This window comes from Crocuta crocuta, unplaced genomic scaffold (assembly GCF_008692635.1).
Source record: "Crocuta crocuta isolate KB4526 unplaced genomic scaffold, BGI_CrCroc_1.0 scaffold266, whole genome shotgun sequence".
In the NCBI taxonomy this organism is placed as follows: domain Eukaryota; kingdom Metazoa; phylum Chordata; class Mammalia; order Carnivora; family Hyaenidae; genus Crocuta; species Crocuta crocuta.
Genome location: NW_027531005.1, coordinates 4,020,458 through 4,046,221, shown reverse-complemented (window position 1 = coordinate 4,046,221; position 25,764 = coordinate 4,020,458). Strand labels below are relative to the sequence as shown.

Genomic DNA, 25,764 nt, shown 5'->3' with positions numbered 1-25,764 from the left:
CCCGGAGACTTTTTCCTGTCACCTTACTTCTCATTGGCCCTCTTCCCTTCTTCTATTTCCTTTAACTCTCTTTATGTCCTCTCCCCAATCCAACCCATATCTGTTGAGAAAAAAATGAAGTGCACAACCACACTGGAGGAACCACAGACAAATCCAGAGACTTTGGCTTACTCTGTCTTACTTTAGGCCTTTTTTTAAAAAATTAATTTATTTTTTTTGCAATGACTCTCCTGTTCCTGACACTTTTCCTTGGCTCTCTGCCTGTCCTTAATGGGTGCCTGCAGGAGGAATGCCCAGAAAGGAGGACTCCCACTAAATTTTCTCTAAGTTGTTTATTCTTGAGCTGCATTTAAGCTAATATGAAAGGTTTCATGGGAAAGCCTCATTTCAATCTAGATAGCCCTGTTATTATTTTTTCTGTGGAATGGCATATATCTGGGCCATTAATTCTACATATTTCTAGGGGGAAAGGGATTGAGAAGAAAGAAAGACTGATTATTTATCAAATAAAAGACATTTCTTCTCTCTCTGGACAGCTAGGTGGATTTTCTGAACTCATTTCTGCCCTGAAATGGGGCAGCCACTTCTGAAATGAGTCCTCTGCATTGAGGTGGGCTCTGTTTTTATGGCCAGTGGGTAATAGCATTTCCTGATTTATGAATTGGCATCTGGGGTAGGTGCTGCGCCCTTAGATGGATTCATCATGGGGAGAACAGCCATATAAATAATCCTGTCACATAAAATTATTGTTCTCATTTTGATTTTTAAAAAATGTCCTTTTGTGTAGTGGGATTTAGGAGATTTTAGTGGGAAAGCAGGAGAAAGATGAGTTATTTGGCCCCCTTTTTATCTATGAAATAAAAATGTATAAATATCCTCCAGAAATAGTGACTTGCTTAGAAGCCAGTTACCATAATGGTTTAATTATTTGGGGGACCCTTGGCACTTGGCTTAAAGCCAAAGTCAAGGAAAGATGTAGGGAGAATGATCTCATGGGTCTGACCTCTATTTGGAATTTTTAAAAAAAATTGGTAAAGAGAAGGTCATTTCATGTGTCTCCCATCTTCCCCCAAATAGGGTAAAGATTCATTTAAATGCATCAAATGCTTATTGAGTGTCTGCATGTACAAATACCCATACCAGCCTTGTGAGGTTAGCAGGACAAACATAAGGAGGAGCTCACAGTCCAGAGGATGTTAGTGAGGATGCTTGGAGCATATACACGATAACCCTGGTGACATGAGTCATAAGGCATCCTGGACAGATAGTAGGACAGAATCATAGACCCAAAAGTTGGGACACACATGTGTGACTATGCAGAAAGCTGGCAGCTGTTGGCTGTTTAAACTTTATGTTTAAGATCCTTCTCCCCTCACTGCACCTGGGTGGCTCAGTTGGTTAGGCATCCGACTTCAGCTAAGGTCATGATCTCGTGGCTCATGGGTTTGAGCCCCATGTCAGGCTCTGTGCTGGTAGCTCAGAACCTTGGAATCTGCTTCGGATTCTGTGTCTCCCTCCCTCTCTCTCCTCTCTTCTGCTCTCTCTCTCTCTCAGAAATCAACATTAAAAAAATAAAAAAAAGATCCTTCTCCCCTCATGAATGTGTAACTTCCTTAAGGACAAGGGTCCTGCCTGATACTTCTTTTGTATCCATCCCTTTGTTTCCTGACCTTGAGGTTTAATACATACATCAGGAGAAACCACCTTGTTTTCTATGAAAGGTTGGATAGTTTCTATTTTAGACTTTGCAAAGGCCATATGGCCTGTCTCTACTACTCAGCCTCACTGTTGTGGTCAAAATCAGCCATTAGACCATATGTAAATGAATGGGTGTGACTTGCTTCCAATAAATCTTTATTTACAAAAATGGTGGGTCCGTCAGATTTGTATTGTAGTTTGCCAACCCCTTTAGTAGGTCAACAATAAGTGCTTGTTGGATTAAATTGAAAGGAGACCACTTAATAACAAGAGCATCTCACTCTAAAGAATACATCGGCTATGACTAACAATGTAAAAAACTGTAGAACGTGTTGAAAAAGTTATTTTCTTTTTTAAAAAAGATTTTAATTTTAGATAATCTCTCCACCCATTGTGGGGCTCCAACTCACAACCCTGAGATCAAGAGTTGCACGCTCTACCAGGAGCCAGCTGGGCACCCCAAAAAGAGTTATTTTCTATGCAGAAAGATTTCTGTGGTACTCACAATATACAATCTATTATAGAAGCATAAAGAATGACTCCTTTATATACAGCTGAGATTTCTAAATCTTCAGTATGGAAGGTGTGCAGACACCATCTCTTTCCACAGAACCAGAGTCTAGGGGACAAAAACAAAAACAAAGCAAAACAAAACAAAAAACAAAAAACACAAAACAAACAAAACAAAAACCAGGAATCACTCTCTTCATTTCACTAGCCAAGACAGGAGCACTACCAGCAATCTGGGAGTGAGAGCCAAGGCACTAGGTGGAAGGAGTCTTCTGTTGGAGACAGAAGGAAAGAGACAGTTGGGGAGGGGCCAGCTGAGGCTGTTGAGCTGTATCTAACTACTGTCTAACCATACAGGCTTCTGTTCATTCCTCTAATTTATTTCTTTGTTTGCATGGCAGAATAAACTCCAAATTCCAGGGGTCAACTAAGCGCCTGCCACCAGCCCACACAAGGCCAAAAAAAAAAGCTTAGTGTCATCAGTCAATGCCAACTAGTTAATAATGACCAGCCTCTTCGCTAATGGCCCGAGGAAGGGGTCCTTGGGCAGCAAAGGCTGTAGCAAAGAGACTTGCAGGCAGCTGCATGGGGAGACTGGTTTGTAAGAAGCATTTCTGTGGGCCATTTTCAAGGGTGTATCCACCCATGCTCAGCTCTTCAGGAAGGTAGTAATTAGTTTTATTCCCTTCGGTGCACATGGTGAATGCAGTAGGGTTTGGCATTTGGAGAGCCATTGGAGTCTGCCCCCTTCATCTTGACCTGACTCAGGTTTACATCTATAGCTAAGAAGTATCAGAATTGTAAGGGAGTTTAGGGGCTGTGTTCAGGCCCCACAGAGAGAAAAGAAAAAGGCTTTAGACAAGGGCTTTACTTCTTTTTTTTTTTTAATTTTTAAATGTTTTTTATTTATTTTTGAGAGAGAGAGATAGAGCCAGCATGAGCAGGGAAGGGTCAGAGAGAGAGAGAGAGACACAGAATCTGAAGACAGGCTCCAGGCTCTGAGCTGGCTGTCAGCACAGAGCCTGATGCAGGGCTCGAACCCACAAACCGTGAGATCATGACCTGAGCCAAAGCCTGACGCCCAGCCGACTGAGCCACCCAGGTGCCCCTAGACAAGGGCTTTAGACAAGGAGAGGTCACTGCACAGAAAAGCTAATCATGACTCAGGTGGCCCTGTACCACCCAATGTGTCTTTGCAAACTGCACGTGGTACACACAATCACTAAATAAAAAGTAAGCTCCATGACAGCACAGGTGTTTTGTCATCTTTGTATGTTTCCAGCATCGGGACTATACACAGAGCCACAAGGACAATTTCTAGGCCAACAAAGTACATTATGGTCATTTGGACAGTACTTCCCCAATGGACAGTGCACGGTGGTGTGCTGTGACGTCATGGATCAGCCATGGGTGTGCTACCATCTTGGTCTTTTTAGCCTTTGGAGTAGCTGGGAAATTCCTGGGGAGGACCACATCCCAACAGCCTGGTCCCCTCTGGTTATGAGGGGACCTCCATCATCCCAGTGAGCTGTAGAAATCCATTCATTTCCATGTGTATTTAATGAAATACAGGTTGGAATGCCTTGATGGTCCACAAATAGGAAAACTAAGACTCATAAGCTTCCAACTAAGCTTACTCTGTGTCCGATGCCTTATTGACTACCCCATCAGCTGCCACACTAAACTGTCAACAAATAACTGTTGAGGCCAAATTGTTGAAATTGAGAAATCATTTGACTAAAAACCAGCAGAGGGTCAGAAGGTGTCATTAGTCCTGCCTGAAATGTGAGTTGATGCCCAAAGCTTAAGTAAACTTATTGCCAGTGAATGCAAAATGCTATTTCCTAAACCTGTGGCTTTCACTTTGACCATGACTCATTGCAAGAGATGTTTTACACTGAAACCCTGGGCACACGTACATGCACATATATAGTTTCACAAATAGTACTTACCCTTACTATGCTTGATGGACACTGTTCTGTTCGATTTTATTCTATTCCATTTTTTAAAAAATCTGGTCATGACCCTTTAAATTGATTTTGTGACCCACTAAATTGATTTCTTGACCCACTAATGTGTCATGACTGGCAGTTTAAAAAACCAAGATTTGACCCCATTCCAGCCCTCCCTCCCTCCTTGGAGACCGGGAAAATGGAAGGTGGGTGCAGAGAAGAGTAAGACAAGAGACTGAGATAAAAATAAGGAGGGAGGTGAGAGTAATACCAAAAAATGGAAGAAAGAAGAGAATGGGACAAAGGAAAAACTGATGGAAAATGGGAGACATAATGAGAGAGGGCTAGCTCTAGACTGACAGATTTATGCCTATTAAAACTGTCCTCAAGATCCAGTCATTTTGGCTATACTTATTACAAAAATATTCCCTGCTAGTTTGTATGACCATGGCCATGATCATGTTATCTGCTTGTCTAGAGATTGTCTTATCTCTCAGCACCATCTCAAATTCCTTACCTCCCAGAGAGAATGTTCTGTCTTCTGTTCAGGAATCTGGGCTTTAGAAAAATCTAGAAGATCTTGGGTAAAGATCCTTTACCCAAGGATAAGGAAACTGTCCATATTGGTTCCACCTACACCGATGCGCCAATTGCACAGTGGGCCCTAAGGATTTCTGAGCTGGGTCTTAACAACAAACTCTTGGGTACAGAGGAGATAGTTTTAAAGGTAACAGGAAAGTGAAGATCAGAGATTGAATGAGATTAACTTATGAAGCATCTGCAAATTTACATACTGAAGAGTATTGGTTGAAGATCCTGTAGTAAAGATTTTTTTGAGCATGCACCTATAATACACATATTTGTTTATAAAGAATATAGATGTTTTACTTATTAATGTTATTGCATTACCAACTATACACAAAGTTAAGAAATAAAGATATGAGATAAAGACAAATTAGCATCTTTATTTTTATTTCATTTTATTAGTGAATGATATGAAACATTCTATTATCACCAAGAAAATTATTATTAAAAATGATGGGACTAGTATGTTAGAATTGGCTTTATTATTTGTGAAACTCTTTTCTGAGCACTTAATGGTATGGGATTCTGAGGTCTAGGGTTCAATTTATTTTGAAACTTTGCTTTCAAGGCTGTCATAATGGAAAAAGACACCTCATAGACACAGAAATGCAAAAAGAAGCATTGTTGGCTATGCTGACTGAATCAAGATACTTTCCTTGGGTCTCATTGCACCAATTATGCAAAGACTGCTGTTGAAATTCACCTGGTAGATTTCCATCTTCTCTGATGTCAATCAGCTATTCTTTCAAGTAATCGAAAGGTGCTGAATTTTTATGTATTTTTAAAAAACAGGTCAAAACTCTCTAAAACTCTTCCTTTGGAAGATTTTTAGGCAAGTAGGAGATTCTGTTTCCAAGTTTTAAAAGTTTTTAGATAAAGAGTTTTTAAAGTCTCACACCTACTCATTACCAACAATAAAATCACGTAAAGATGAAAATATTTCCAAACATTCTTTGTTTTTCTTTCAAAATGGTCTCCCCATGCTGTAAATTCTTCCTAAGAGTGATTACTTTCTCTTTGTTCATGTATTACCTTTATCTTGAGGGGGCAGATGAAGTGTGTAATTTATTTGAAGTTATCAGCAAAGTGACATACTCCTGAAAGCTGCTTGTCAGAACTGAAAAGATCAGCAAATATGGGACATTTTGGTTCTTTTAAAAGAAAAATGTTTACTTATGTTTCCGTAACCAGCAAACCTCTGGATTGTACAAAAACATCTTTGTGGTCATTTCCATCTCCTTGCAAAGTTATTATAAAGGTTCTATTTCGAGGATTGTTTTTACAATATTGATAATATCTGTTGGACATAAATTGCAAACCTGTTGTAATGCACTGAACCTGACCCATCCAGTAAGAACACCAGTGTCATCACTGGTAAATGTGGGGCTCCCACATACCTCCATGACTTCCTGACATACAGACCAAAGCAGGGAAATAGTATCTAGTATCGACTGTATATTAAACATGAGTAAAGCCTAATTTCTTGTTTTATTTTTTTATTTATTTATTTTTTAATTTTTAGTGTTTTATGTATTTCTAGGAGAGAGAGAGAGAGAGAGAGCATGAGCAGGGGAGGGTCAGAGAGAGAGGGAGACACAGAATCCGAAGCAGGCTCCAGGCTCCGAGCTGGCAGTCAGCACAGAGCCCGACGCGGGGCTCGAACCCACGAACCGCGAGATCATGACCTAAGCAAAAGTCGGACGCTCAACCGACTAAGCCACCCAGGTGCCCCCTAATTTCTTGTTTTAAATTAAAAAAAAAAAAAGAAGTTCTAATAGTTTCTTCCTTTACTCCATTGGCTCATTCATTGCCTTCATTGTGCACTTAGCATCAAAGTGCACTTAAACACCTCTATGCTAGAGAAGCAAAAAGGTACTCCGTGTTTTAGAGTTTGGTCTTTGGCATTCTGGAGCAAAACAATAATAAATAAATGAACTGCCTTCTCTAAGTCATGTGGATTGAGAGATATTGGGTTATTGACATTTATTTAATTGTTGAAGATAGAATAATAAATACCTGAGCATAAACAATGGCCCTTAAATTAAGAACCATCTGAGCAGATGTAAAATGATATAATAAATTAATTCCATTAATCCCAAATGTATAACTTTGAAAGGCAACAGTAGGTAAGAAGCAGGATTTTAATAATTTTAACAAAATTGGTGGCTTTCAAAGAAGGACAATGAGTTATGGAGATTAAGGTTGAGGGGCTAAGCTCAGAGCTGAAGAGGGCTCCAGGCACCTAGGACAGAGGAGGGACAGTCCTAGGAATTCAAGTGAGCACCGGCAAGCCAGAGGTCAGTGAGCTGAAAGGGAAGAACAGCAGCGTGGCATCCAGATGTAAACTTGAGACACAGATCCAAAGAAAGCTCCTTTCCTGAACTCAGGAGAAGTGAGACAGAGAATTCAGCTTGTGCTGGGAAATGGAGGAGCACAAAAGAAGAGAGATCAGGGTCAGGCCTCGAGCCAGCAAGACCACCAGTGAGCAGGGAGAGGAAACCAGAAGATCTGGGAAAGATCAAAATCAAGTCTTTCCCAGTGAAGGATCCAGAACTCTACTAACAGCTCTGGGTGCTCCTGGTAAAGTGAGTTCTGTGATCATATGTGCTTGGGAGATACCACCTCCTAAATTCGCCACCCTACCCCCACCCCCGCCAGCTTGGAGAGTCATAATACTCATTAGTACACCAAATGTTTCAAGATATCTGCTTAACTCAGATTTCTCTAAATGTACGTGACCAAAGAAAGCTTTTTTTAAAAAAAAATATTCTGCAAAACTTTGGTTCTGAGAATAAAACTTGGGGAATCCTGGACTAATTGATGCCTAAAGTGGTAAGAAGGCAGAGGGACAGGTGGGAGGCATCATTTACATTTACGTTTCTTGTGTGTATTGCTCGTGTCCTGAGATGCCCTCAACCTTAATGAGAGAAGCATGCCTCTGTACGCCTTGCGGACTAAAGTGGCTTCAGGGCGGTAGGACTTTCCCTTGAGGGGTCTCTTCTCTTACCCTGCAGGTACACTCTGGTGTGACCCCCGTTGGAGGCAGAGTCTCAAGAAGTGAACTGGGCAAGACAATAACCACAGCTACCTGTGAGAGACCCTTGGAACCTGGCAAGTCAGTGGACTGGGAGGCATGGCCAGCAGAGGCCGCCTGCTCTGCTCTCTGCTGCTCTGGGCACCAAAAACCAGGGTCCTGACATGCCTTGGAGGAGACAGATGTGAGTTTATGAAGGATCGAAAGTAAAAATATTATGGGTGGGATTTAAAAGAAAAACAAATGCAGACACCATTCTACTAGACCAGCATACTGAACATAATAAAGATGAAAGCTAAGATTTATTGAGCTCTAGTTATGTGCTAGGCACTGCACTAAAAATTTTATATCTGCTTTCTAATTTACTCATAACCACCCAGGCAGTGGGCACTAGCAAGTGTTACTGTTAAGAAACGGGAAGTACCCNTTAGGAGGACCTTGACGGAGGAACAAGGGGGAGAAGAAGGGCGGAAATGATGGGGGAAAGGGAGAGAGGCAAACCATGAGACACTCTTGAATGCTGACAAAAACTGAGGACTGATGGATGTGGGGGGGAGGGGGGGATGGGCATAGAGGAGGACACTTATGGGGATGAGCACTGAGTGTTATGTGGAAACTAATTTGACAATAAACTATTTGTAAAAAAAAAAAAAAAAGAAACGGGAAGTACCCAGCGATTAAATAACTTGCTCACAGCCCTATAGGTGGAAAGTGGCAGAGCTAGGACCCCAAACGAGGGCCGGTGGCTCCAGCTCCTCCTCTCAACCACCTTCAAGTCATCCAGCAGGTAACACGAGAAATGTCAGCACCAGCTTGAAATCGTTTTTTTCTTTTTTTAACATTTATTCATTTTTTTGAGAGACAGAGACAAAGCATGTGTGGGGGAGGGGCAGAGAGAGAGGGAGACAGAATCTGAAGCAGGCTCCAGGCTCCCAGCTGTCAGCACAGAGTCCGATGTGGGGCTCGAACTCACAGACCGTGAGATCATGACCTGAGTTGAAGTCGGAAGCTTAAGTGACTGAGCCACCCAGGCGCCCTTCAAAATCCTTTCTAAGGAGGGCATACTGATTTCCACACGTGCTTCTCCACCCTTTTGCTGTTGTGCATAACTTTAAATAAATATCCAGGTAGTCTCCCCTTCAACCATTATGCATTTCCTTGAAACGATGGCATCATCTTTGAGTCAGTTTCAAATTCACGTCTCCATTGTCTATGCAAAATATTTGAAATGCACTTAAGAGACTCAGATCAGATAGAATTCTGCCACCTGTCATTTCTCCTTTTATACCTATACTGCATTTGGTAAAGTCATGTGGCATCACGAATGCCAACTAGTCATCTTGAACAATGGCACACATTAACATGCATCTATTTACTTTTGAAAATGTCTCATCAATATTCAAACTGAGTACACAGTTCACTTAAGTATCCAATATGCCCAGCCTCTCTTTCTGTGGGACTCAAGCATGAGTCAATCAGTCTCACTGAACGGAACCACTTCCATTCAGATGCTGTCCCTGGAGGACAGAGCAGAGGGCTAGGATGGTGGGAGTCGGCTTCCATCCACACCTATGCGATGTAAGAGATGGGAGCTGAGTGGTGCCCGCAGAATCGAGAACTGTCTTGGGAAGCAACCCAAGATCTCTGGCCTCTAGACCAGAGCCCTCATGATACCCACCCAAATGCGCCAGGAGAATGTGCCCTTCAGGCTGACATCCTGTTCTCTACCTCACCCAAGCCCTAACTACACAAGAAAGCTTGGTTTCCAGGGTAATCCTCACAGTAGAACCCCTTCTGTTTCAATGTCCCATAAGCTGGAGTTTGCTCCCACCTCATCCCTGACAGAGGCTCCCAGAACAGCGACTTCCTTCTGCTCTTTTCTATTCTGTACCTGTGCTGGGTGGGCACGCAGTGGGCACTCGATAAACACACGTGGTGGGAGGAAGGAGCTGGAGTGGCAGAGATGGAGCCCCTGGCCCCGTTTGCCCATGCTGTTGGAGTCTCCTCACATATGCTAAGAGGAAAATTACAGGTGGTTGTCTTTAAAATGGCACTTTGAGTGCCCCCAAAGCCTTGGGATGCAGGCACCGAGTGGAGAGGAGATGGGACTGTCAAGGATGACAGACGCTTAATGGAGCTCAGAATTAGGAGCTTCCGAGGCTTTTCTCTAATCGCCTGGCCCTTGGACTGCCTAGTCCTTCCTCCTGCTCCCCCCCTCCCTTGTGCTCTGCACCCCTACCCGTACAATACTAGCTCTTCTGCTGTTCTGGGCAGAGAGAAGGGGAACAAGCCATTCTCCGTCTGCCCTGCAAGTCCTGACAGATGAGGAACCGGAAGCTATTTCAGGTGCCCAGTCTGTGAAAACCTCAAGTCCATTGGACTGGACTCAAACACACTAAAGTTACTTCTCCTGAGCAGAAGTAGAACAGAGGAAAATCCACCCAGCCCCCCAGAGAGGCTGCACAGCTCCGTTGACGGGGGTGGGAGACCATGGTCTCCTGGCCCTTCAGTCTCCTGGAGGGCAGCCCCAGCAGGTGTAAAGGGAATGGCCGGATTTAGGATCATCTGGGGGACTTCAAAATGGACAGGGGGCGTGTGCACCAGGGTGTCCTGGGGAGCTGGTGCCCAGAGCTGAACTGGCCTTTAACAACCAAAGTGGTTTGTCCAGGCATCCCTTCCCGTGGCGACAATATGTTCTCTAAGAGTATTGGTAATATTAATGATGATAATGTTGGAGATAACTCCCACAACTTGCTGAATACTGCATGCTAGCCACTTTACATATATTACCTTTAATCCTAAAAGCCTTGAAAGGTAGTTATTATCATTTGCATCTTACACATGAAGAAATTAAAGCACAAAGTGCACGAGTGATTTGCTCCAGTGGCAGACCTGGTGGGTGCAAAGGACCAGGACGAAAACCCAAGTGCATGGCCTATTCGTGACCACCTTGTGGTCTCCATCCTGCACACATTTCTGCCTTCCAGTCACCCCATCTGGAAAATGTCAGGCCCATTATTTTTCCTCTCAGGGAGGTTACTAAACTCAGTCATATTCAGGTGTTCAAGACTTAATGCCTACATGAGTGACCACTTAGAAGCATGTCTGTTGGAAAAGGAGAGAGCTCCCCTGCCTACCCCCTCTATGGGATGGGTTGACTGTGTCTGGGGTCACATGTGCCTCTAGATGCTCTAGAATAAATCAAGGGAGCTCTTGTTCCAACCTGTATCAGGCTGGACGTAAGGAAGAATAAGCCAAGGCANGCACCCTCAGCAAGCCCCTTTGCCTTCTCAGGCTTGTTTTTAGCACTTGAGGAGCTGGGTATAAAACTTTCTGCTGGCAAGAGCAGAAGGTGAAGAGTGTCCCCAGCCCCCACAGAGAGCCCCATGTCCCTCATGGAGAGGCTGGAGAAGACATTCTAAGAGGAGCTGATTTGGATTCCAACTCGGCTCCTTGGCCAACCTGCTGTGTGACACTGGCCAAGCCATGAACTTCTCTGGGCCTCAGTTTGCTCCTCAGCCACACTGGTATAAGGCAGCAAGAGAAGGGTGGACCCAATAAGCCTCGAGGGCTATTCTAGTTCTGGGGTTTCGTGATGTGATGGAAAAGCGGGGCTCACGGCGCCTAGTGAGGCTGGGAAGCTGGGGCAGGAGGTCATTTCTCCCTTCTGCGCCCCTCTGGTTCCAAGACAGTAAAACAGAGATGTTCTCCCTTTATTGAGAAGGAGGTGAGAAGTGGGAGCATCTCAGCAATGACATGCTGGAACCTTCAGGATAAGCTCCAGACGAATGGGAAGGCTTCTGTCTGAGTGAAAGTGGGTAAAACACTGCAACAGCCTTCCCCTTTTTTTGAGTGCCTGAGGTGGCTCTGTTTCCTGTCACTCACTCTCAGGTCGGTGCTTCAAGTTCTCTCTCCCGAGCTATCAGAACAGCCCAGTCTGGATGCCAGGAACAAATGTCCAAATGGGCTTGTCACAGTGCCATCCAGACACAAGCTGCAGCATACAGCTTGGTCCCCTGCAAGGGCAGGAGGAATGACGGCAGATGGCTGTGTCTCCCACTGGAAATGCACCTCATGAGAGATGTGCTCTGGACCCAGTGCTGAGAGTCAGAATCTCTCTTACAGGAGCCTAGAGGGGGCAGAAACTATCTTCACAGCTTATATGAGATGGGTGTCTGCAGATGTCCAAGATTGTCAGAATTCTCATCAGCTGCTCTCTGAATACCCCTGGGAGGCAGGCTGTGGATGGGAGGGACACTGAGGCCCAGAGAAGCAATAGTGGCCCCTCATTACACAAGGGGTACCAGCAGAGGCTCCATCCAGTTAGGGGTTCCAGACCCAAGTAGCTTGAGACTGTCTGGGACCACAGTACCACTTTCCCTTTGAACTGAACTTAACCATGAAAGACTCCACATGGTAAACATCCCAACTACAAAGAGATCCTCTCACCAATTTCCTCCCAACAGGCATACTTGATAAGCTCTGTTTCACAACTCCAAGCAAAGAGCTTCTAAAGAAACATGAAGAACAGGGAATGGGATAGGTCAACCCCCTTTTACACCTATGTCTCTCTGGGAAGATTTCTCTGACCACTCTGTTTAAAATGGCAACTCTTGGGGCCCCTGGGTGGTTCAGTTGGTTAAGCATCCAACTTTGGCTCAGGTCATGATCTCGTGGTTCATGGGTTCAAACCCCACATCAGGCTCTGTGCTGACAGCTTGGAGCTTGGAGCCTGCCTCAGATTCTGCGTCTCCCGCTCTCTCTGCCCCTCCCCTGCTCGTGTGCACTCTCTCTCTCTCTCTCAAAAATAAAACATTAAAAAAAATTAAAATGGCAACTCTTTTGCTTTGACTAGGTCTCCAGAACCCATTCACCCCTCTCCATTTCCTTTCCCCCCTAACCTACTATGTGATTTATCTGGTATGTTGATTGCTTCTTTGCTGTGTCCTCTTGCTAAAACTGCAAGCCCCTGCAGTCAAGGTGATTTATCTGTTTCTGTACTGTTGTAGCCCAAATGCCAAGGCTAACGCTTAGCACATGGCAGATGCTCAGTGAATATTTTCTGAGTGAATGAACGACTCAAGCCTAGGTAATATGTTATAAAACAAGATGGCGCTCGCTACTTGACCACTGGATTATGCTGGAAGCAGCCAAGTAGAGCTGCCCCACCTGGTCCCTCCTTCCTAGTAACTTTAAGCAGCAGGTGGACCCACTTTCTGACCCACCTCCTCAGACCCCACAGGCATCCTATTCTGCATCACAGGCAGCACTGTGAGTGTCACCAGCTCATGTGAGTGTCTCCAGGCACCTGGAGGCAGACCCACTATCAACACGAGTCGGTAAAACAAAGGACGCCATGAAAGATGGCTTTGGCCCACACACAACCAAAGTGTATCTCTCAAACAGAAACATGTGTTGGAGGCCTCTGGCTTTCAGGCAGGGAAGAGCTGGTGTGAAATGGCTGAGATGCTGAATCTGCCGCCTGCTCTGGAGCCTTTCAGACAAGAGACTTGCCTTGTGAGGGGGACAGCTGCTTCCTCCCCAGCAGGGGGCTGCTCCAGGGCACCTGAGGACAGCCCCGCCACCTCATCTCTTCATCGATCTGTCTCGCTGACATTTTTTCTCACCTTCCTGCCATAGCTTTGGCAGGTTTTTATCACAACAGTTTCAGTGTGTGTAGACATTCCCTCGGGGGTACTAGAGTCGTGGTAAATACACACCATGCACACACAGACATGTACAAAGCAAGGAGGAGGCTGATGGGAGACATGTAGATGGGCACCGACATGGGAGCAGGTGTGCATGTGTATGCACGCACGCGCGCGCACACACACACACACGCAAACCCTATGAACACACCCAGCGGCACACTCACTGTAACACTCCAAGGAGAAATTTATATGGAAAGTGAAAGCCTTTCAGGGTAAGACATAAGGAGGAACTCACATATTCCCAACAGAAGAAACAATATCCTCACTTAGAATTATTCAATTTGCAAATAATCCTAATAGGTTGGTTGTGCACTCACTTCTAGATGCTGAGCCAAGCTCATCCTACATGCATTATCTCATTTAGTCTTCATCGGTGCCCTAGGAGATCAATGCCCTTTACTGCATTCCCATTTCACAGGTCACAAACTAAGTTGTGGCTTCTCCCAGTGCATCAGCTACCACCTTCTACTCCCTGTTCCAGGGAAGCCCTTCTGCATCCCCAGAATCACCAAGTCGTGTTCCCATCTTACGACCTTTGTGCCAGCTGTTCCTTCTACCTGGATGACGATCGGTCCCTAATCACCTCCTGCCACTTCCCTTTATCATTCTCTCTGCCCGAGAGTTCCCTTCTTGGGAGGCTTTCTCTGACAATCTTCCCAAAGGAGCATTCCCCACCATGTTCCTGGCCACCACTTCATTCCCACTGAATCTGTCAAATTTTTCATGGTATTTGCCATTACCTGACATACATCATTCATTCATTTACTCCTTCATGGTCTGTCTTTCTACCTAAAATTATAAGCACTATCAGGGCAGGGATTCTGTCTATCTTGTTCCCCACTGAATCTCTAGTATCTAAAAAGTGCCAGCTCATAGTAGGTGCTCCATATTTGTTAATATTGAATGAATAAATGAGGTAGTGAGAGAGTTAGTAACTTGTCTATGGTCTCAGAGCCATGAATTATATAGCATTTGTACACACACACACTCTGTTCTCTACCTCTACTATTATACCATCCTTACCTTTTCCAACCCTCTAATCACATGATGACTGGCTCTCCTGACAAACAGTCATCACCCGCCCCCCCATTTTTAGGGGATTTCCAAAAGTAACTCAATTAACACAAATTCAGTTGTGGTTGAAAGGGATTATTATGAATAACAAGACATCCCTTTCACTTTTATGGCTCCCAAAAATTTCAGAAACTGAGGACAAGAGACCAAATATTACAACAAAAGATTCTCCCATTGCTCTTAAGTAGGCTATTTAAATTTTTATAATCTTTTTAAAAAAGCTTATTAGTTTATTTTGAGAGAGAGAGAGAGAGAGAAAGCATGCACATGAGTGGGGGAGGAGCAGAGAGAGAGGGAGAGAGAGAGAATCCCAAGGAGGCTCTGCACTGTCAGCGCAGAGCCTGATGTGGGGCTCAAACAGGATGCTTAACTGACTGAGGTGACCTAGGATTTTAGGTTTAAACAGTATGTATACTTAAATAAAAACAAAAAGCAAAAAATAGTTCAGGACTGGGCAGGGGTTATGGCAGTAATAAACAGATGATGGAAGTTTGGGAGATACTTTCTTTGAGTATAGTCTGAGTATAGTCTTTTAATTACATATATAAGTTTGAACTTGGGAATTGAGATAAGTAATAAATAATAAATAATTTGTATCAGTCCTTTTCTTTTAAAAATTTTTAAATGTTTATTTATTTTTGAAGGAGAGTGAGACAGAGCATGAACAGGGGAGTGGCAGAGAGAGAGGGAGACAGAATCTGAAGGAGGCTCCAGAGCCTGACAGCTGAGAGCTTGACATGGGGCACAAACCCATGAACCATAAAATCATGACCTGAGCTGAAGTCAGATGCTTAACCAACTGAGCCACCAGGCACTCCAGTCCTTCTCTTTTCCAATTCTGGGTCAATGATGACAGGGAGGATTCAATCAATAATTCATTCGTTCATTCATTCATCCATTCATTCATCAAATAATTATCAAGGACCTATTAGGTGAGGTTTAGAAGACACAGGGCTGCCCTCAAACTGCTGACAGTCTGGTAAGAGAGAAAGACAAGGAGAAAAGGGCAGCCTAGTATGAGAAGAGCTACCAAAGAGGTGTCTAACCACAGGTGAGCAATCACCCACTGTGGAGTATGACAGCAGAACTAAGTTTTGAGGAACAAGACAGCATTAGCCAGATGAGAAAGAGAAGTGCCCTTCAGGCAGAGCAGACATCATTGCTGAGCGTATAGAGACTTACAGACTAACCTGTAGACTCAGGTGTGGCTGAGACCAGCCTACCAGCAGACAGAGGCTGGAGTGTCCCTAATGGATTTACCAGGCTACTCTTGTCCCAAACTCCACTTGGTACATGCAGTCAATAAAGCAGGCTTTGGGTTCTTGATATTCTTTCCACTGGAACTGAAGCCCTGTTCTCTGCCTCCCTTGGCCTTGCCCTGAACTCCTATGTTCCATACCTGATAGATCACCCAGAATCTTGATGCCACCCACATGCCTGACGTCAAATGCAGCTAATGTCCAGACACTCTTGTTGCAATGTCATAAGAATAAGAGCCTCCATTTATCAAGCCCATACTCCATGTCAGGCTTGGTTCATGCTTGTTATACATGTTATATCATTTGATTCTTGGAACACTCTCGGGTGTTATTATTATCTCCATACAGTGGTTGAGGACACTGAGTTGTAAAGAGGTTAAGCAACTTACCTGAGATCATACTTCGTAAATGGTGGAGCTAAGGTTCATGCTCGGATACTCTGACACCAAAGCCTGCGTACTTAACTGTGCTATACTACCGCTATCCACAAGGAATGTGCAAATCCACCAGATACCAGTGTTGGGCCAGCTGGGATTTTATTTTGATGGCAGGCTATGTTCCATCTCTGTGAGGAGCAGTCCCAGAATGAATGCCCCAGCCCCCTCCATTCCTGTCTTCCTTTCTTTTCCAATAATCCAGAGCTCCCAGCATACCTCATTCTCCAAGCCTGAGTGGGCACTGGCCACTGACTGTGCTCTCAGGGAAGCAGAATGGCAGAGGACAAGGAACTCAGAATCTCAACTCTGTGATCAGAGAGGGTTCCACACAGTTTCTATTTTCTATCTTTGGAAGTTCTCAAAGTTCCAGGTTCATAAATCCTGGCTTTTACATTAAGGCAAGAAATCCTGAAGTACTTAATCCCTTGTAGAGGTATGGAGTCTTCTCCAAAGGATCCAAGGAAAGCTGCTTCCCCTCAGTGTCCAGGGCTCAAAGGTAAGCAGCGAGTAGGGAGTTTGGGCCCCATTGGAAAAGGTACTCAAAGGTACCTAGAGAGGTATGGAGTGTGGGCCCTATAGGAAAAGAGCAAGGAATGAAAGCAAAGGAGCAGCCTCATACCCCATCCTGGCTCCTGGGGTAAAATGTTCTTCTATGGGCCCCACATGAGACAATTCCGAACCACAGCAGCCTCAATGAGGGCACCACAATGGGTCTCAGTGTGGTTGAGTGGGGAGTCCCGCACCAAGAGAAGATGTCATCAAGCTCTTGGAGAGGGTGGAGCTGCTGTGGCCTGCCAAGGCATAATGCACAAGCCCTGTGGGTGGCATAATGTAGTATTCATCTCCTTCACTGTGCAGAGAGGGGACAAGTAGAACAATCCAGACTCTGTCGGCAAGGTCCTCTGGGGAGTTCAGGCCTTGCTAATGAAGATGAATAAAGAGATGGGATCTGCCCCTGATGGCTGTTGCCTTTGTCATATACATATTCATGGGCTAGAGGGACAACTCCTGGGAATGACCCATCCTACATAGAGATGAGACAGGCAAGGTATGGCAGTGCTACTCCACCCTTGAGGTGGGTGTGTCTTGCGGGGTGGAACACTCTGGGCTATGCACTCCAGGATATACTCTTAAATATATGGAATTTTCAAGGTGATATTTATACATTTGCCTGCTGCAGACATATCAGTCCTCGTATAAGCTCAAGGACCCTTGAAGAACTTATAGTGTACTCAGCTGAATTCTAGAAACAATCCCAGCTTTGCTACTTTCTACTCAGTGTCAGTTAACAGTGATCCCTGCACCCTATGTTCTGCCTGGCTTGGCCTCATGAAAAATTCTGGAACTTCATGCTGGGGTTGTAGGTATGCACAGGAAGGCTCAGAACACTTGCTATATCATCTCACCTCACACACACAGACCCTGTTTTTTGAATCACCGTCCATTTGACTGTTCTATGATATTCTTTCAACCAAGATTTTTGGGCAGCAAATCCTTGCCCACCATAGACCTCCAGGGTCCAGGAAGGTGACCCTGGTAGTAGATTATACTTTGTGTAAGGAAATCTAGACAAAAAACTTGGGCATCTGTACCATGTTTTTTCAAAAGAGAGTAAATGTTGGCCCTGAATCTATACTCACATCCCTCTGAAGTTAGTGGATTTGGTCTAGACTCGCAGATGTTTTGATATTTTAAATGTTTTATCCTCTGTTTCAGTGCACTCAACCTCAGTCCCCGGGCAGCTAACCAAAAGGATACACACTGAGCCAAATAAATCAAATCCCTTTTCTGCAGCTGGCCTCCTGTAGGTTTCTACCGAGCCACAGGTTAGCATTTAGCTGCAAGACAAATGTCTAACAGAGCCTTAGAGACTTACCTGCCTTTCTGACATGATGTAGAGTTGCTCATGGTCCTTGGAGAAGGCCATATCCCGGAGGACTGGGCCGGGGTCTACCACCTGCACAGTCTCGTACTGGAGGGCACTGCCCCTGGGCCCATCTACCCGGATCTGTGGAGAAGAGGAAAAGGAGAGATGATGTGAGTTCAGATCCTATAAGTCAAGCTACAGCCCAGAGAGCCTCCCAACAGCTAAAGGAGAGGCAGTGAGCTCTGCCTCCACAATGCCCAGGGGCCAGGCTCTGAGGAGCTTGAATGATAGAAGCCCCACCATGGGCTTCCTGCTGGGAATGGCAAAGAGAAGGGAAGGCAGGGAGACCAAACCAGGCTCCACAAGCATCCAGTGTTATCCTCTCTGGCTACTTCTGCCTCAGACTTAAGTCTTGAGGCCTGGCTTGTACATTTTTGGAGAAGAGGATGGGGTTGGTACTGGGGAGTGGGGGCTGGGGATTGGATGAACAATGGATAATTGAAGCTGCCGCAGATCAGTGTCATCGTGTAATAGAAAGGCAATAGTATTTGCTACATTTGTTCTCAGAAAATAAATTGGGTGTAAGGATGTGGGCTGATTCTTTGAAACTGCTACTCAGCTATCATTGCCATACCTTTGAGGGGAACCAGGCAAGGAGCCAAGCCCAGAAGTTTCACATTGAGTGGGCTACTTCTGGCCACTAAACCATTGGCTTATGCTTCAAGCTTTAGAGTAGACGTATGTCCTAGAGGTTCTATTTCTGTCCCCAAGGAAGGGGATGTAAGCATTCCAGGAAAATGCGTATTGGGTGTGAGTCATCTCCAAACTTCCGAGAACACTTAGCATAGTAGATCACCCCTGGGCCATCCGCAGGCCTTCCTAGAACTGCTTAGACAATGTGGAGACAACCAGGAGAGACTTTTGCCCACAACCCCCATAGCGGAGGACAAATCTAGAAAGACAGGGACTTCCCAACCCTATACGATGCTCATCTGACCCTGGGTGCTGGCCCAGGTCTCCAGCATCAGAATCATCACAAGTCTGGGCTGATAGATTCAACACAATCAGTGTCCAGCGCTAATAATGCTACTCAGCAATGGAACATGGGAAGGGGAGGGAAACAGTGGAGGTAGACAGGGAGAGGCAGTGGCTAGGGGATCACCAAACCTGAATAGATACCATTTGTATACGACTCTGTAAGGTATCCACAATATAATTTTAGAGATTTCAATAACAAAACTAAAGAAAAAATTATATTCCATATATTCCCATATACCCTCTAACTTTACATTTTTAATATTTAATTTTTAACCTTTCATGAGATCGAGGAGAAGAGAAGTTATTCAGAGGAACCAAATTACAGAAGGGACACCGATGTAATGTCAACTGATGACATCAATTCATCTGAAAGTCTGCTGCTTCTCATTTCTGTTGAATTCACTGAATTCTGACACTAGGTTATTTTGTGATTTATGTGTTTGATTTTAGGTTTGTTCCAGGCTCTGTTTATTTGTTTTCCTCTTAAGCACTATGTTTAAGCCCTTCCTACACATCAGGCACTGAGAAATGGTTTTGCACATAATTCCTTATTGGTGTAATCCTCTCAATCCTGTGGGATTAGTGGTCATTTGTCCTGACTTGCATGGCCCCTCCAGCATCCATTCCAACCTCTCTCACCTTTGGGGCAAGGCTGGACCCAACCCCTACTTCCCAGGGGTGCATCTTGATGGGCACAAGCAAATCAGTTTAATCTCATTCTGTTGCCACAGTGATCGAAAGAAAGCAGCCCCAAGCCAATCAACATGTGCACTCAGAGCAAAGCAGGGCAAGACAGTGTTTTGTGATCAGGGAACAGAGAATTTCTCCTCATCCTCAATAGGTCAAAGAAACAGTTAGCTCCCAGAACTGTGGGCAGCTGTCTTGTGATAAAGAGGGGAGCTGAACACCAGGGAAGGCACCAAGATGGAAAAAAATTGGTCTTTGGTGATGTCCCTGAGACACTGAATCAAAATGACCCCAAAGCCTGCCCTATGTCAGGACTTTCTAGTTACTCAAGTTATTTTCTTACTGTTAAAGGAACAAAGGGGCTTTCTGCAACGTCAAAAGTCCCACATGATATGCTGATATAAGAGACGAGGAAAATGAGGCAGAGGTACATGAAACAATTAGCCTGAGATATAAAATCTGGGGACAGAATGAGAATCCAGTTCGACTCTGAAGTCCATGCTTTTCCTATCATCCATTACATGACACTTGCTCCTTGATGGGTTTCATGTTTACTCTTTGGCTGGGGTGGGGGGTGGGGTGCCACCAAAATAAAGACAGAGGGCTGAGGTCAGCATCTGTCTCTGGTCTATACAATTCCAGTGGTTTTCGCTAGTCATTCCTGATTTTGATGCTGAAATACTTGAGCTTGACAAATATTTATTTTAAAAACGGAGAAATAAATGAAGTTAAACCTCCTCCTTGCTGATTTCCCATTAAGCTCATGAAAACAAAACCAAAACCAAAAACTGATAAAGGAATTAAAGAAAATACTTTTAGCTCTGAAAATCAAAATGCCTCAGATTCCAATAGCCCTCCTGCTTCGGTACCCACCCCCACACCACCAGATGTCCATCCTGGCCAGGTCCTTCCTTAATCTGAATGAAATGAGAGTTCATGCAAAACCAATTGGGATTACCACCCAAGTCTGACCGTGTGGCGATGGCCTTGGCCCCCAGCCCAGCCAGGCTTCATCCCCAGCTGTGAGTCAACTCTGGAGCAGCAGCACAAGAGTGACAAAAGTGATACTGAGCACCCTGGCTTGTCTCCAGCCCCCTCAGTCTGCCGGCAGGAGCAGGCTCCCCTAGGGAATGCTGCTAGATATGAGTCCCATCCAGTGGCCACGGTCTAATTTCCAAGGGAAAGTGGATTCAGTGTCCGATCAATCTTATTTATCATTGGGCCCCCCACTCTCTGCTCTTTAGTGCAAGGTGATGGGTATAGGGAGACATCAGAGGAAGCCAGGTGAGCAGGGGCAGGGACAGAGGTGTGAACCAGGGAACACCGAGGGCAAGTTTTCATGAGCCTTCCCCAGGGACAGAGGATGCGGTTATGGTACCCGCTTCCACACTCCACGTGGATGGGAAGTCAGTAATTGGAAAGGCAGGGTTCCTTCTCCCCATACCCCTCCGCAGTCCACTACTTGTTTCACAAAACAGAAAGGAAAGCATTCATTCATCCCCCTGCTGAAAGAATCTCACACCGATCTTGGATAAAAGGAGTTTGTGGTAGGATTTGCTGAATGATAGACAATCATAAAATTGAGGTAGGATGACCCAGCTGTGGGCTTCCTTGGTATCCCATAAACAACAGCAACAAGAACTGTTAATAACTGAGTGGCTAATGTGAGTCAGGTCTCATGCTAGCCTTTATTAACTTCTCATTTAAGCCACAGAACTCTGTGAAATAGCATTGATATTACAGGTGAGGTACAGAGCGGTTTACTAACTTGTTCATGGTCACACATCTAGCGAACGGCATGGCCTTGCCCCATACCAAGGTCTGACTGATTCTGTCCGTGCCTCCTGTGTTTACAAACTACACGAGCGCATGTTGAACCAGGTTCTTTTGGTTTTATAAACCTGCATCCCTTCAAGAAGTGAAAGCAGTTGGTATTAAACGAACAGAACCCTGAGAGTGCTGGAGGACCCACCTCCGCATCTACTACAGTTCTTTTTAAAAAAATTTTTTTTAATGTTTTATTTATTTCTGAGAGAGGGAGACAGCGTGAGAAGGAGAAGGGGAGGATCAGAGAGAGGGAGACACAGAATCTGAAACAGGCTCCAGGCTCTGAGCTAGCTGTCAGCACAGAACCCGATGCAGGGCTCGATCCCACGAACCGTGAGATCATGACCTGAGCCGAAGTCGGTCGTCCAACCGACTGAGCCACCCAGGCGCCCCAGTAACTACTACAGTTCTTTTGGGAGAGAATCATGTATATGAATGAAGAAGATGCTGTTGTAAATTTTCAAACAGCAATCCCTTATATTTTTGTTTTATACCTTGCACAGCATTCTTAAATAACACTGTCTCACTGGATGGTTATAAGATTTTTATGATTTTGATTAGTAGCACAATAATCCTCATTTTACCGATGAAGAAACTGAAATTGGAGCTGTCCTATGCATTGCCCAGTTCAGTGATAAACCAGTGACAGTATGGTCTAGGACTCAGGTCTCCTGATTCCTAGCTCAGTGCTTACCTCTTAGTGATTTAGATTTTTCCAAAAGCCTTTGACAAGGTTCCACATGAAAAGGTATTTAAAAATAATGAGTCTCTGTGGGACTTTGGGCAGTTTGACCAAGGGAGAGAACTGACTTAGAGACAGAAAAAGACCCGTTTCTGCATGGAGAAGTAGGCACTGGGGGACTTTTCAAGCACTGGTGTTATGACTTGTTTTATTTAATATTTTGTATAAGTGGTCTGGAGGAGGGAGCAGAAAACTAGGCAGACCATTCTAAGCTCTTTGGGAGAGCAGGAAGGCCAATAATGGAGGGTGACTACAGAAAAATGGGGCATCCTCAGCGAAGTCTGGGGAGGAAGCTGCACATGTGCAAAAAGGCCTGGGACTGTACGTCTCATGGGAGCAGAGTCTCAGCATTGCAGCCCCACCCAACACAGCACCCGGGACATGGCTGGTACTAATAAGTAGTTCCTGATGCGTGTTGGCGAGAGTATAGAGAAAGGATACTCTTGCTCACTGTTGATGAAAATGTAAATTGGGGGGTGGGGGAGCTGGATGGTTCAGTTAGTGGTTGAGCATCCAATTCTTGATTTCAATTCAGGTTATGATCTCACAGTTTATGGGCTTGAGCTCTGTGCTGACAGTGTGGAGCCAGCTTGGAGTTCTCTCTCCCTATTTCTGCCCCTCCCTGATGCATTCTCTCCCTCTCTCAAAAATAAATAAACATTTAAAAAATGTAAATTGGTGCAGTCATTATGGAAAACAGTATGAAGGTCCTCAAAAATTAAAAATAGAACTATTTTATGATAGAGCAGCCCTACTCCTGGGTATTTATCCAAAGGAAACAAAATCAGTATCTCAAAGCAATAACTGCACTCCTATGCTCAATGCAGCATTATTTACAATAGCCAAGATGTGAGAACAACCTAAATATCCACCGATGAATGAAAGGATAAGGAAAAGATTATATATATATATATAATCGACCGAAGCCGACTTCGGGTCAGGTCATGATCTCATGGTTCATGGGTTCAAGCCCCGCGTCGGGTTCTGTGCTGACAGCTAGCTCAGAGCCTGGAGCCCGTTTCAGACTCTGTGTCTCCCTCTCTCTCTGATCCTCCCCTTCTCACGCTGCCTCTCTCTCTCAGAAATATATATGTATATACACACACACACACTCACACATATATATACACACATATACACAGATACATATGCATATCATATATACTTGCTATATATGTATATATACACATAACATACATATGTGTGTGTGTATAATCATGTTCTATATATATATAAAATAAAGCCTTAAAAAAAGAAAGAAAATCCTGCCATTTGTGACAAGATGGATGAACCTGGAGAATATTATGCTGTATGAAATATGCCAGATACAGAAAGACAAATACTGTATGATCTCACTTCCATGTGGAATCTAAAATAGTCAAACTCATAGAAACAAAGACTGGAATCGTCATTGTCAGGGGCTGGGGGTTGGGGAAGACTGGGAGATCTTGGTCAAGTGGGATAATGTTTCAGTTATAAGATGAATAAGTTCTGAAAATCTAATACAGCAATTGACTATAGTTAATAATACTGAATTGCATATTTGAAATTTGCTAAGAAGGTAGACTTTAAGTGTTCTGATCACACGCACACACAAAAGGAAATGGTAACTATGTGAAGCAATGGATATGTTAATTAGCTTGATTGTGCCGATTATTTCACAATACATACGTATACCAAGTTGCATATCTTACATACATACAACTTTTATTTGGTAATTATGCATTAATAAAGACAGGAAAAAATAAGTAGTTACTACATAAATGGTTAACTGACTATGGGAAAAACAAGCCACATTCGGCCAATGGACCGTAGGCTGAACAGAATGAGACCAAAGAATATTCAAAGTGAGAGGCAGGACAAAGAAAGGAGAGATTCACTGTTCTGGATACTCTGTGACACCCCAAACAGCCAGCAACATTGAAGCAGCATTCAAAGAGGATTTCAGGGGAAAACAGACAAACAGAAGCCATTCTCCTGGCCAAGTTCACTTGAATACGGAATACCACGCCCAGTTCAGCCCTGATAAGGTAGAAACATAATCCAGATGTCTGCGAGAACAGCCTCGGAAAAGATGCCTCAGGCCACAAAGACATAGTTGAGATCAGAGGAGACAGGGCCCGCCAGTGGCTGTGGTTCAGTCAGCAATGCAAGGGGCACCCTGAAGCTTGGGAGGTGACAGCTAAGAACAAACAGGATTTATTACTGTACACATCAGGACAAATAAGATTTATTATTTTACACAAGGCAGATGATACTTGTAGATCACCTAAGCAGTGAGAAAGTTGAATTTTTTAAGGTAGAAAATGTAAAGAAGATGCTAATGTAAATTTGGGTGTTTAGAAGATGTTATTCTCTGAGGCTAACACTGAAGAGAAAATCACATCTTAATCCTACTCGTCCCTTGACAGAGTGACACTCCACATTCATTTATCATCCGAAGTGCCTTTATGGAAGGCCACTGTGTTCTAGGCTCAGAGCTAGCTTTTGGAGAAAAAAGGGGGTCTTTGTCCTGCCCTCCAGGAGACCTGTCTCCTGAAGTGCTCAGATATCACACAAATAAAGCCAAGTGGCAAATGCTATAACAGAGGGTGTTCACAGGCCTCTGTTCCTTCTTCCCAAGAGACTTAGCCATTGACTGGAGTGTCACCAGGAATTATCAGCCCAGCCCCAACTGAGGCTCAAGGGAGCATTCAGGCTACCAAAATGGTACCTCCAACTCTGAAAGTTTGACTAAAAAAACACATAGTGGGTAATATTTAAAAGATTTATTTAAAAGCCACCTTAGGAGACAAAGTCTCTTAGCTCCATAGGAAGATTCATCTGGAGTAGCAAAATTAGTGGTACTAACAGATTTTATAAAGGCATGTCCATGTTGGCCAAGGAAGGTAAGAGTAAAAATATGAAAAAGGGGGTGGGGTGGGGGGGAACGTGGTTGTCTTCACGTAGCACTGTTCTGAGGAGACCGAGTGTAAATGTGTTCTCCATGGTAGGGCGTGGTGTGCCTTCAGGTCTCACCGAAGACCCAACAGAACATTCTTCTGACCAGCGCTGCCCAACAGAAATATAATGTCAGTCACAAGTGTGGGTCACACGGGCAATTTTCAGTTTTCTACTAGTGGTTACATCAAAAAAGAAACAGTAGGGGCACCTGGGTTGAGGATCAGACTCTTGATTTTGGCTCAGGTCATGATCTCACAGTTCGTGGGTTCAATCTCTGCATTGGGCTCTGTGTTGACAAGCATGAGGCCTGCTTGGGATTCTCTCTCTCCCTCTCTCTCTGCCTCTCCCTACTTTCTCTGTCTCAAAAATAAACAAACATAAAAAAAGAAACAGGTAAAAT

The 25,764-nt window shown here is 44.4% G+C and overlaps 1 protein-coding gene across 4 annotated transcripts in view; it reads right to left on the bottom strand.

The window, feature by feature from the left end:
- PLXNA4 (plexin A4) overlaps positions 1-25,764 on the bottom strand; it is a 365,933-nt gene that overhangs the window by 140,975 nt on the left and 199,194 nt on the right. For 2 of the 4 annotated variants that reach the window (XM_077770661.1, XM_077770660.1), the window contains exon 5: positions 18,137-18,248. In XM_077770661.1, the coding sequence (XP_077626787.1) occupies positions 18,137-18,248 (112 nt within the window). Of the gene's footprint in view, positions 1-18,136; positions 18,269-25,764 lie in introns of all 4 variants that reach the window. The other 2 variants (XM_077770662.1, XM_077770659.1) reach the window with 2 other exon arrangements.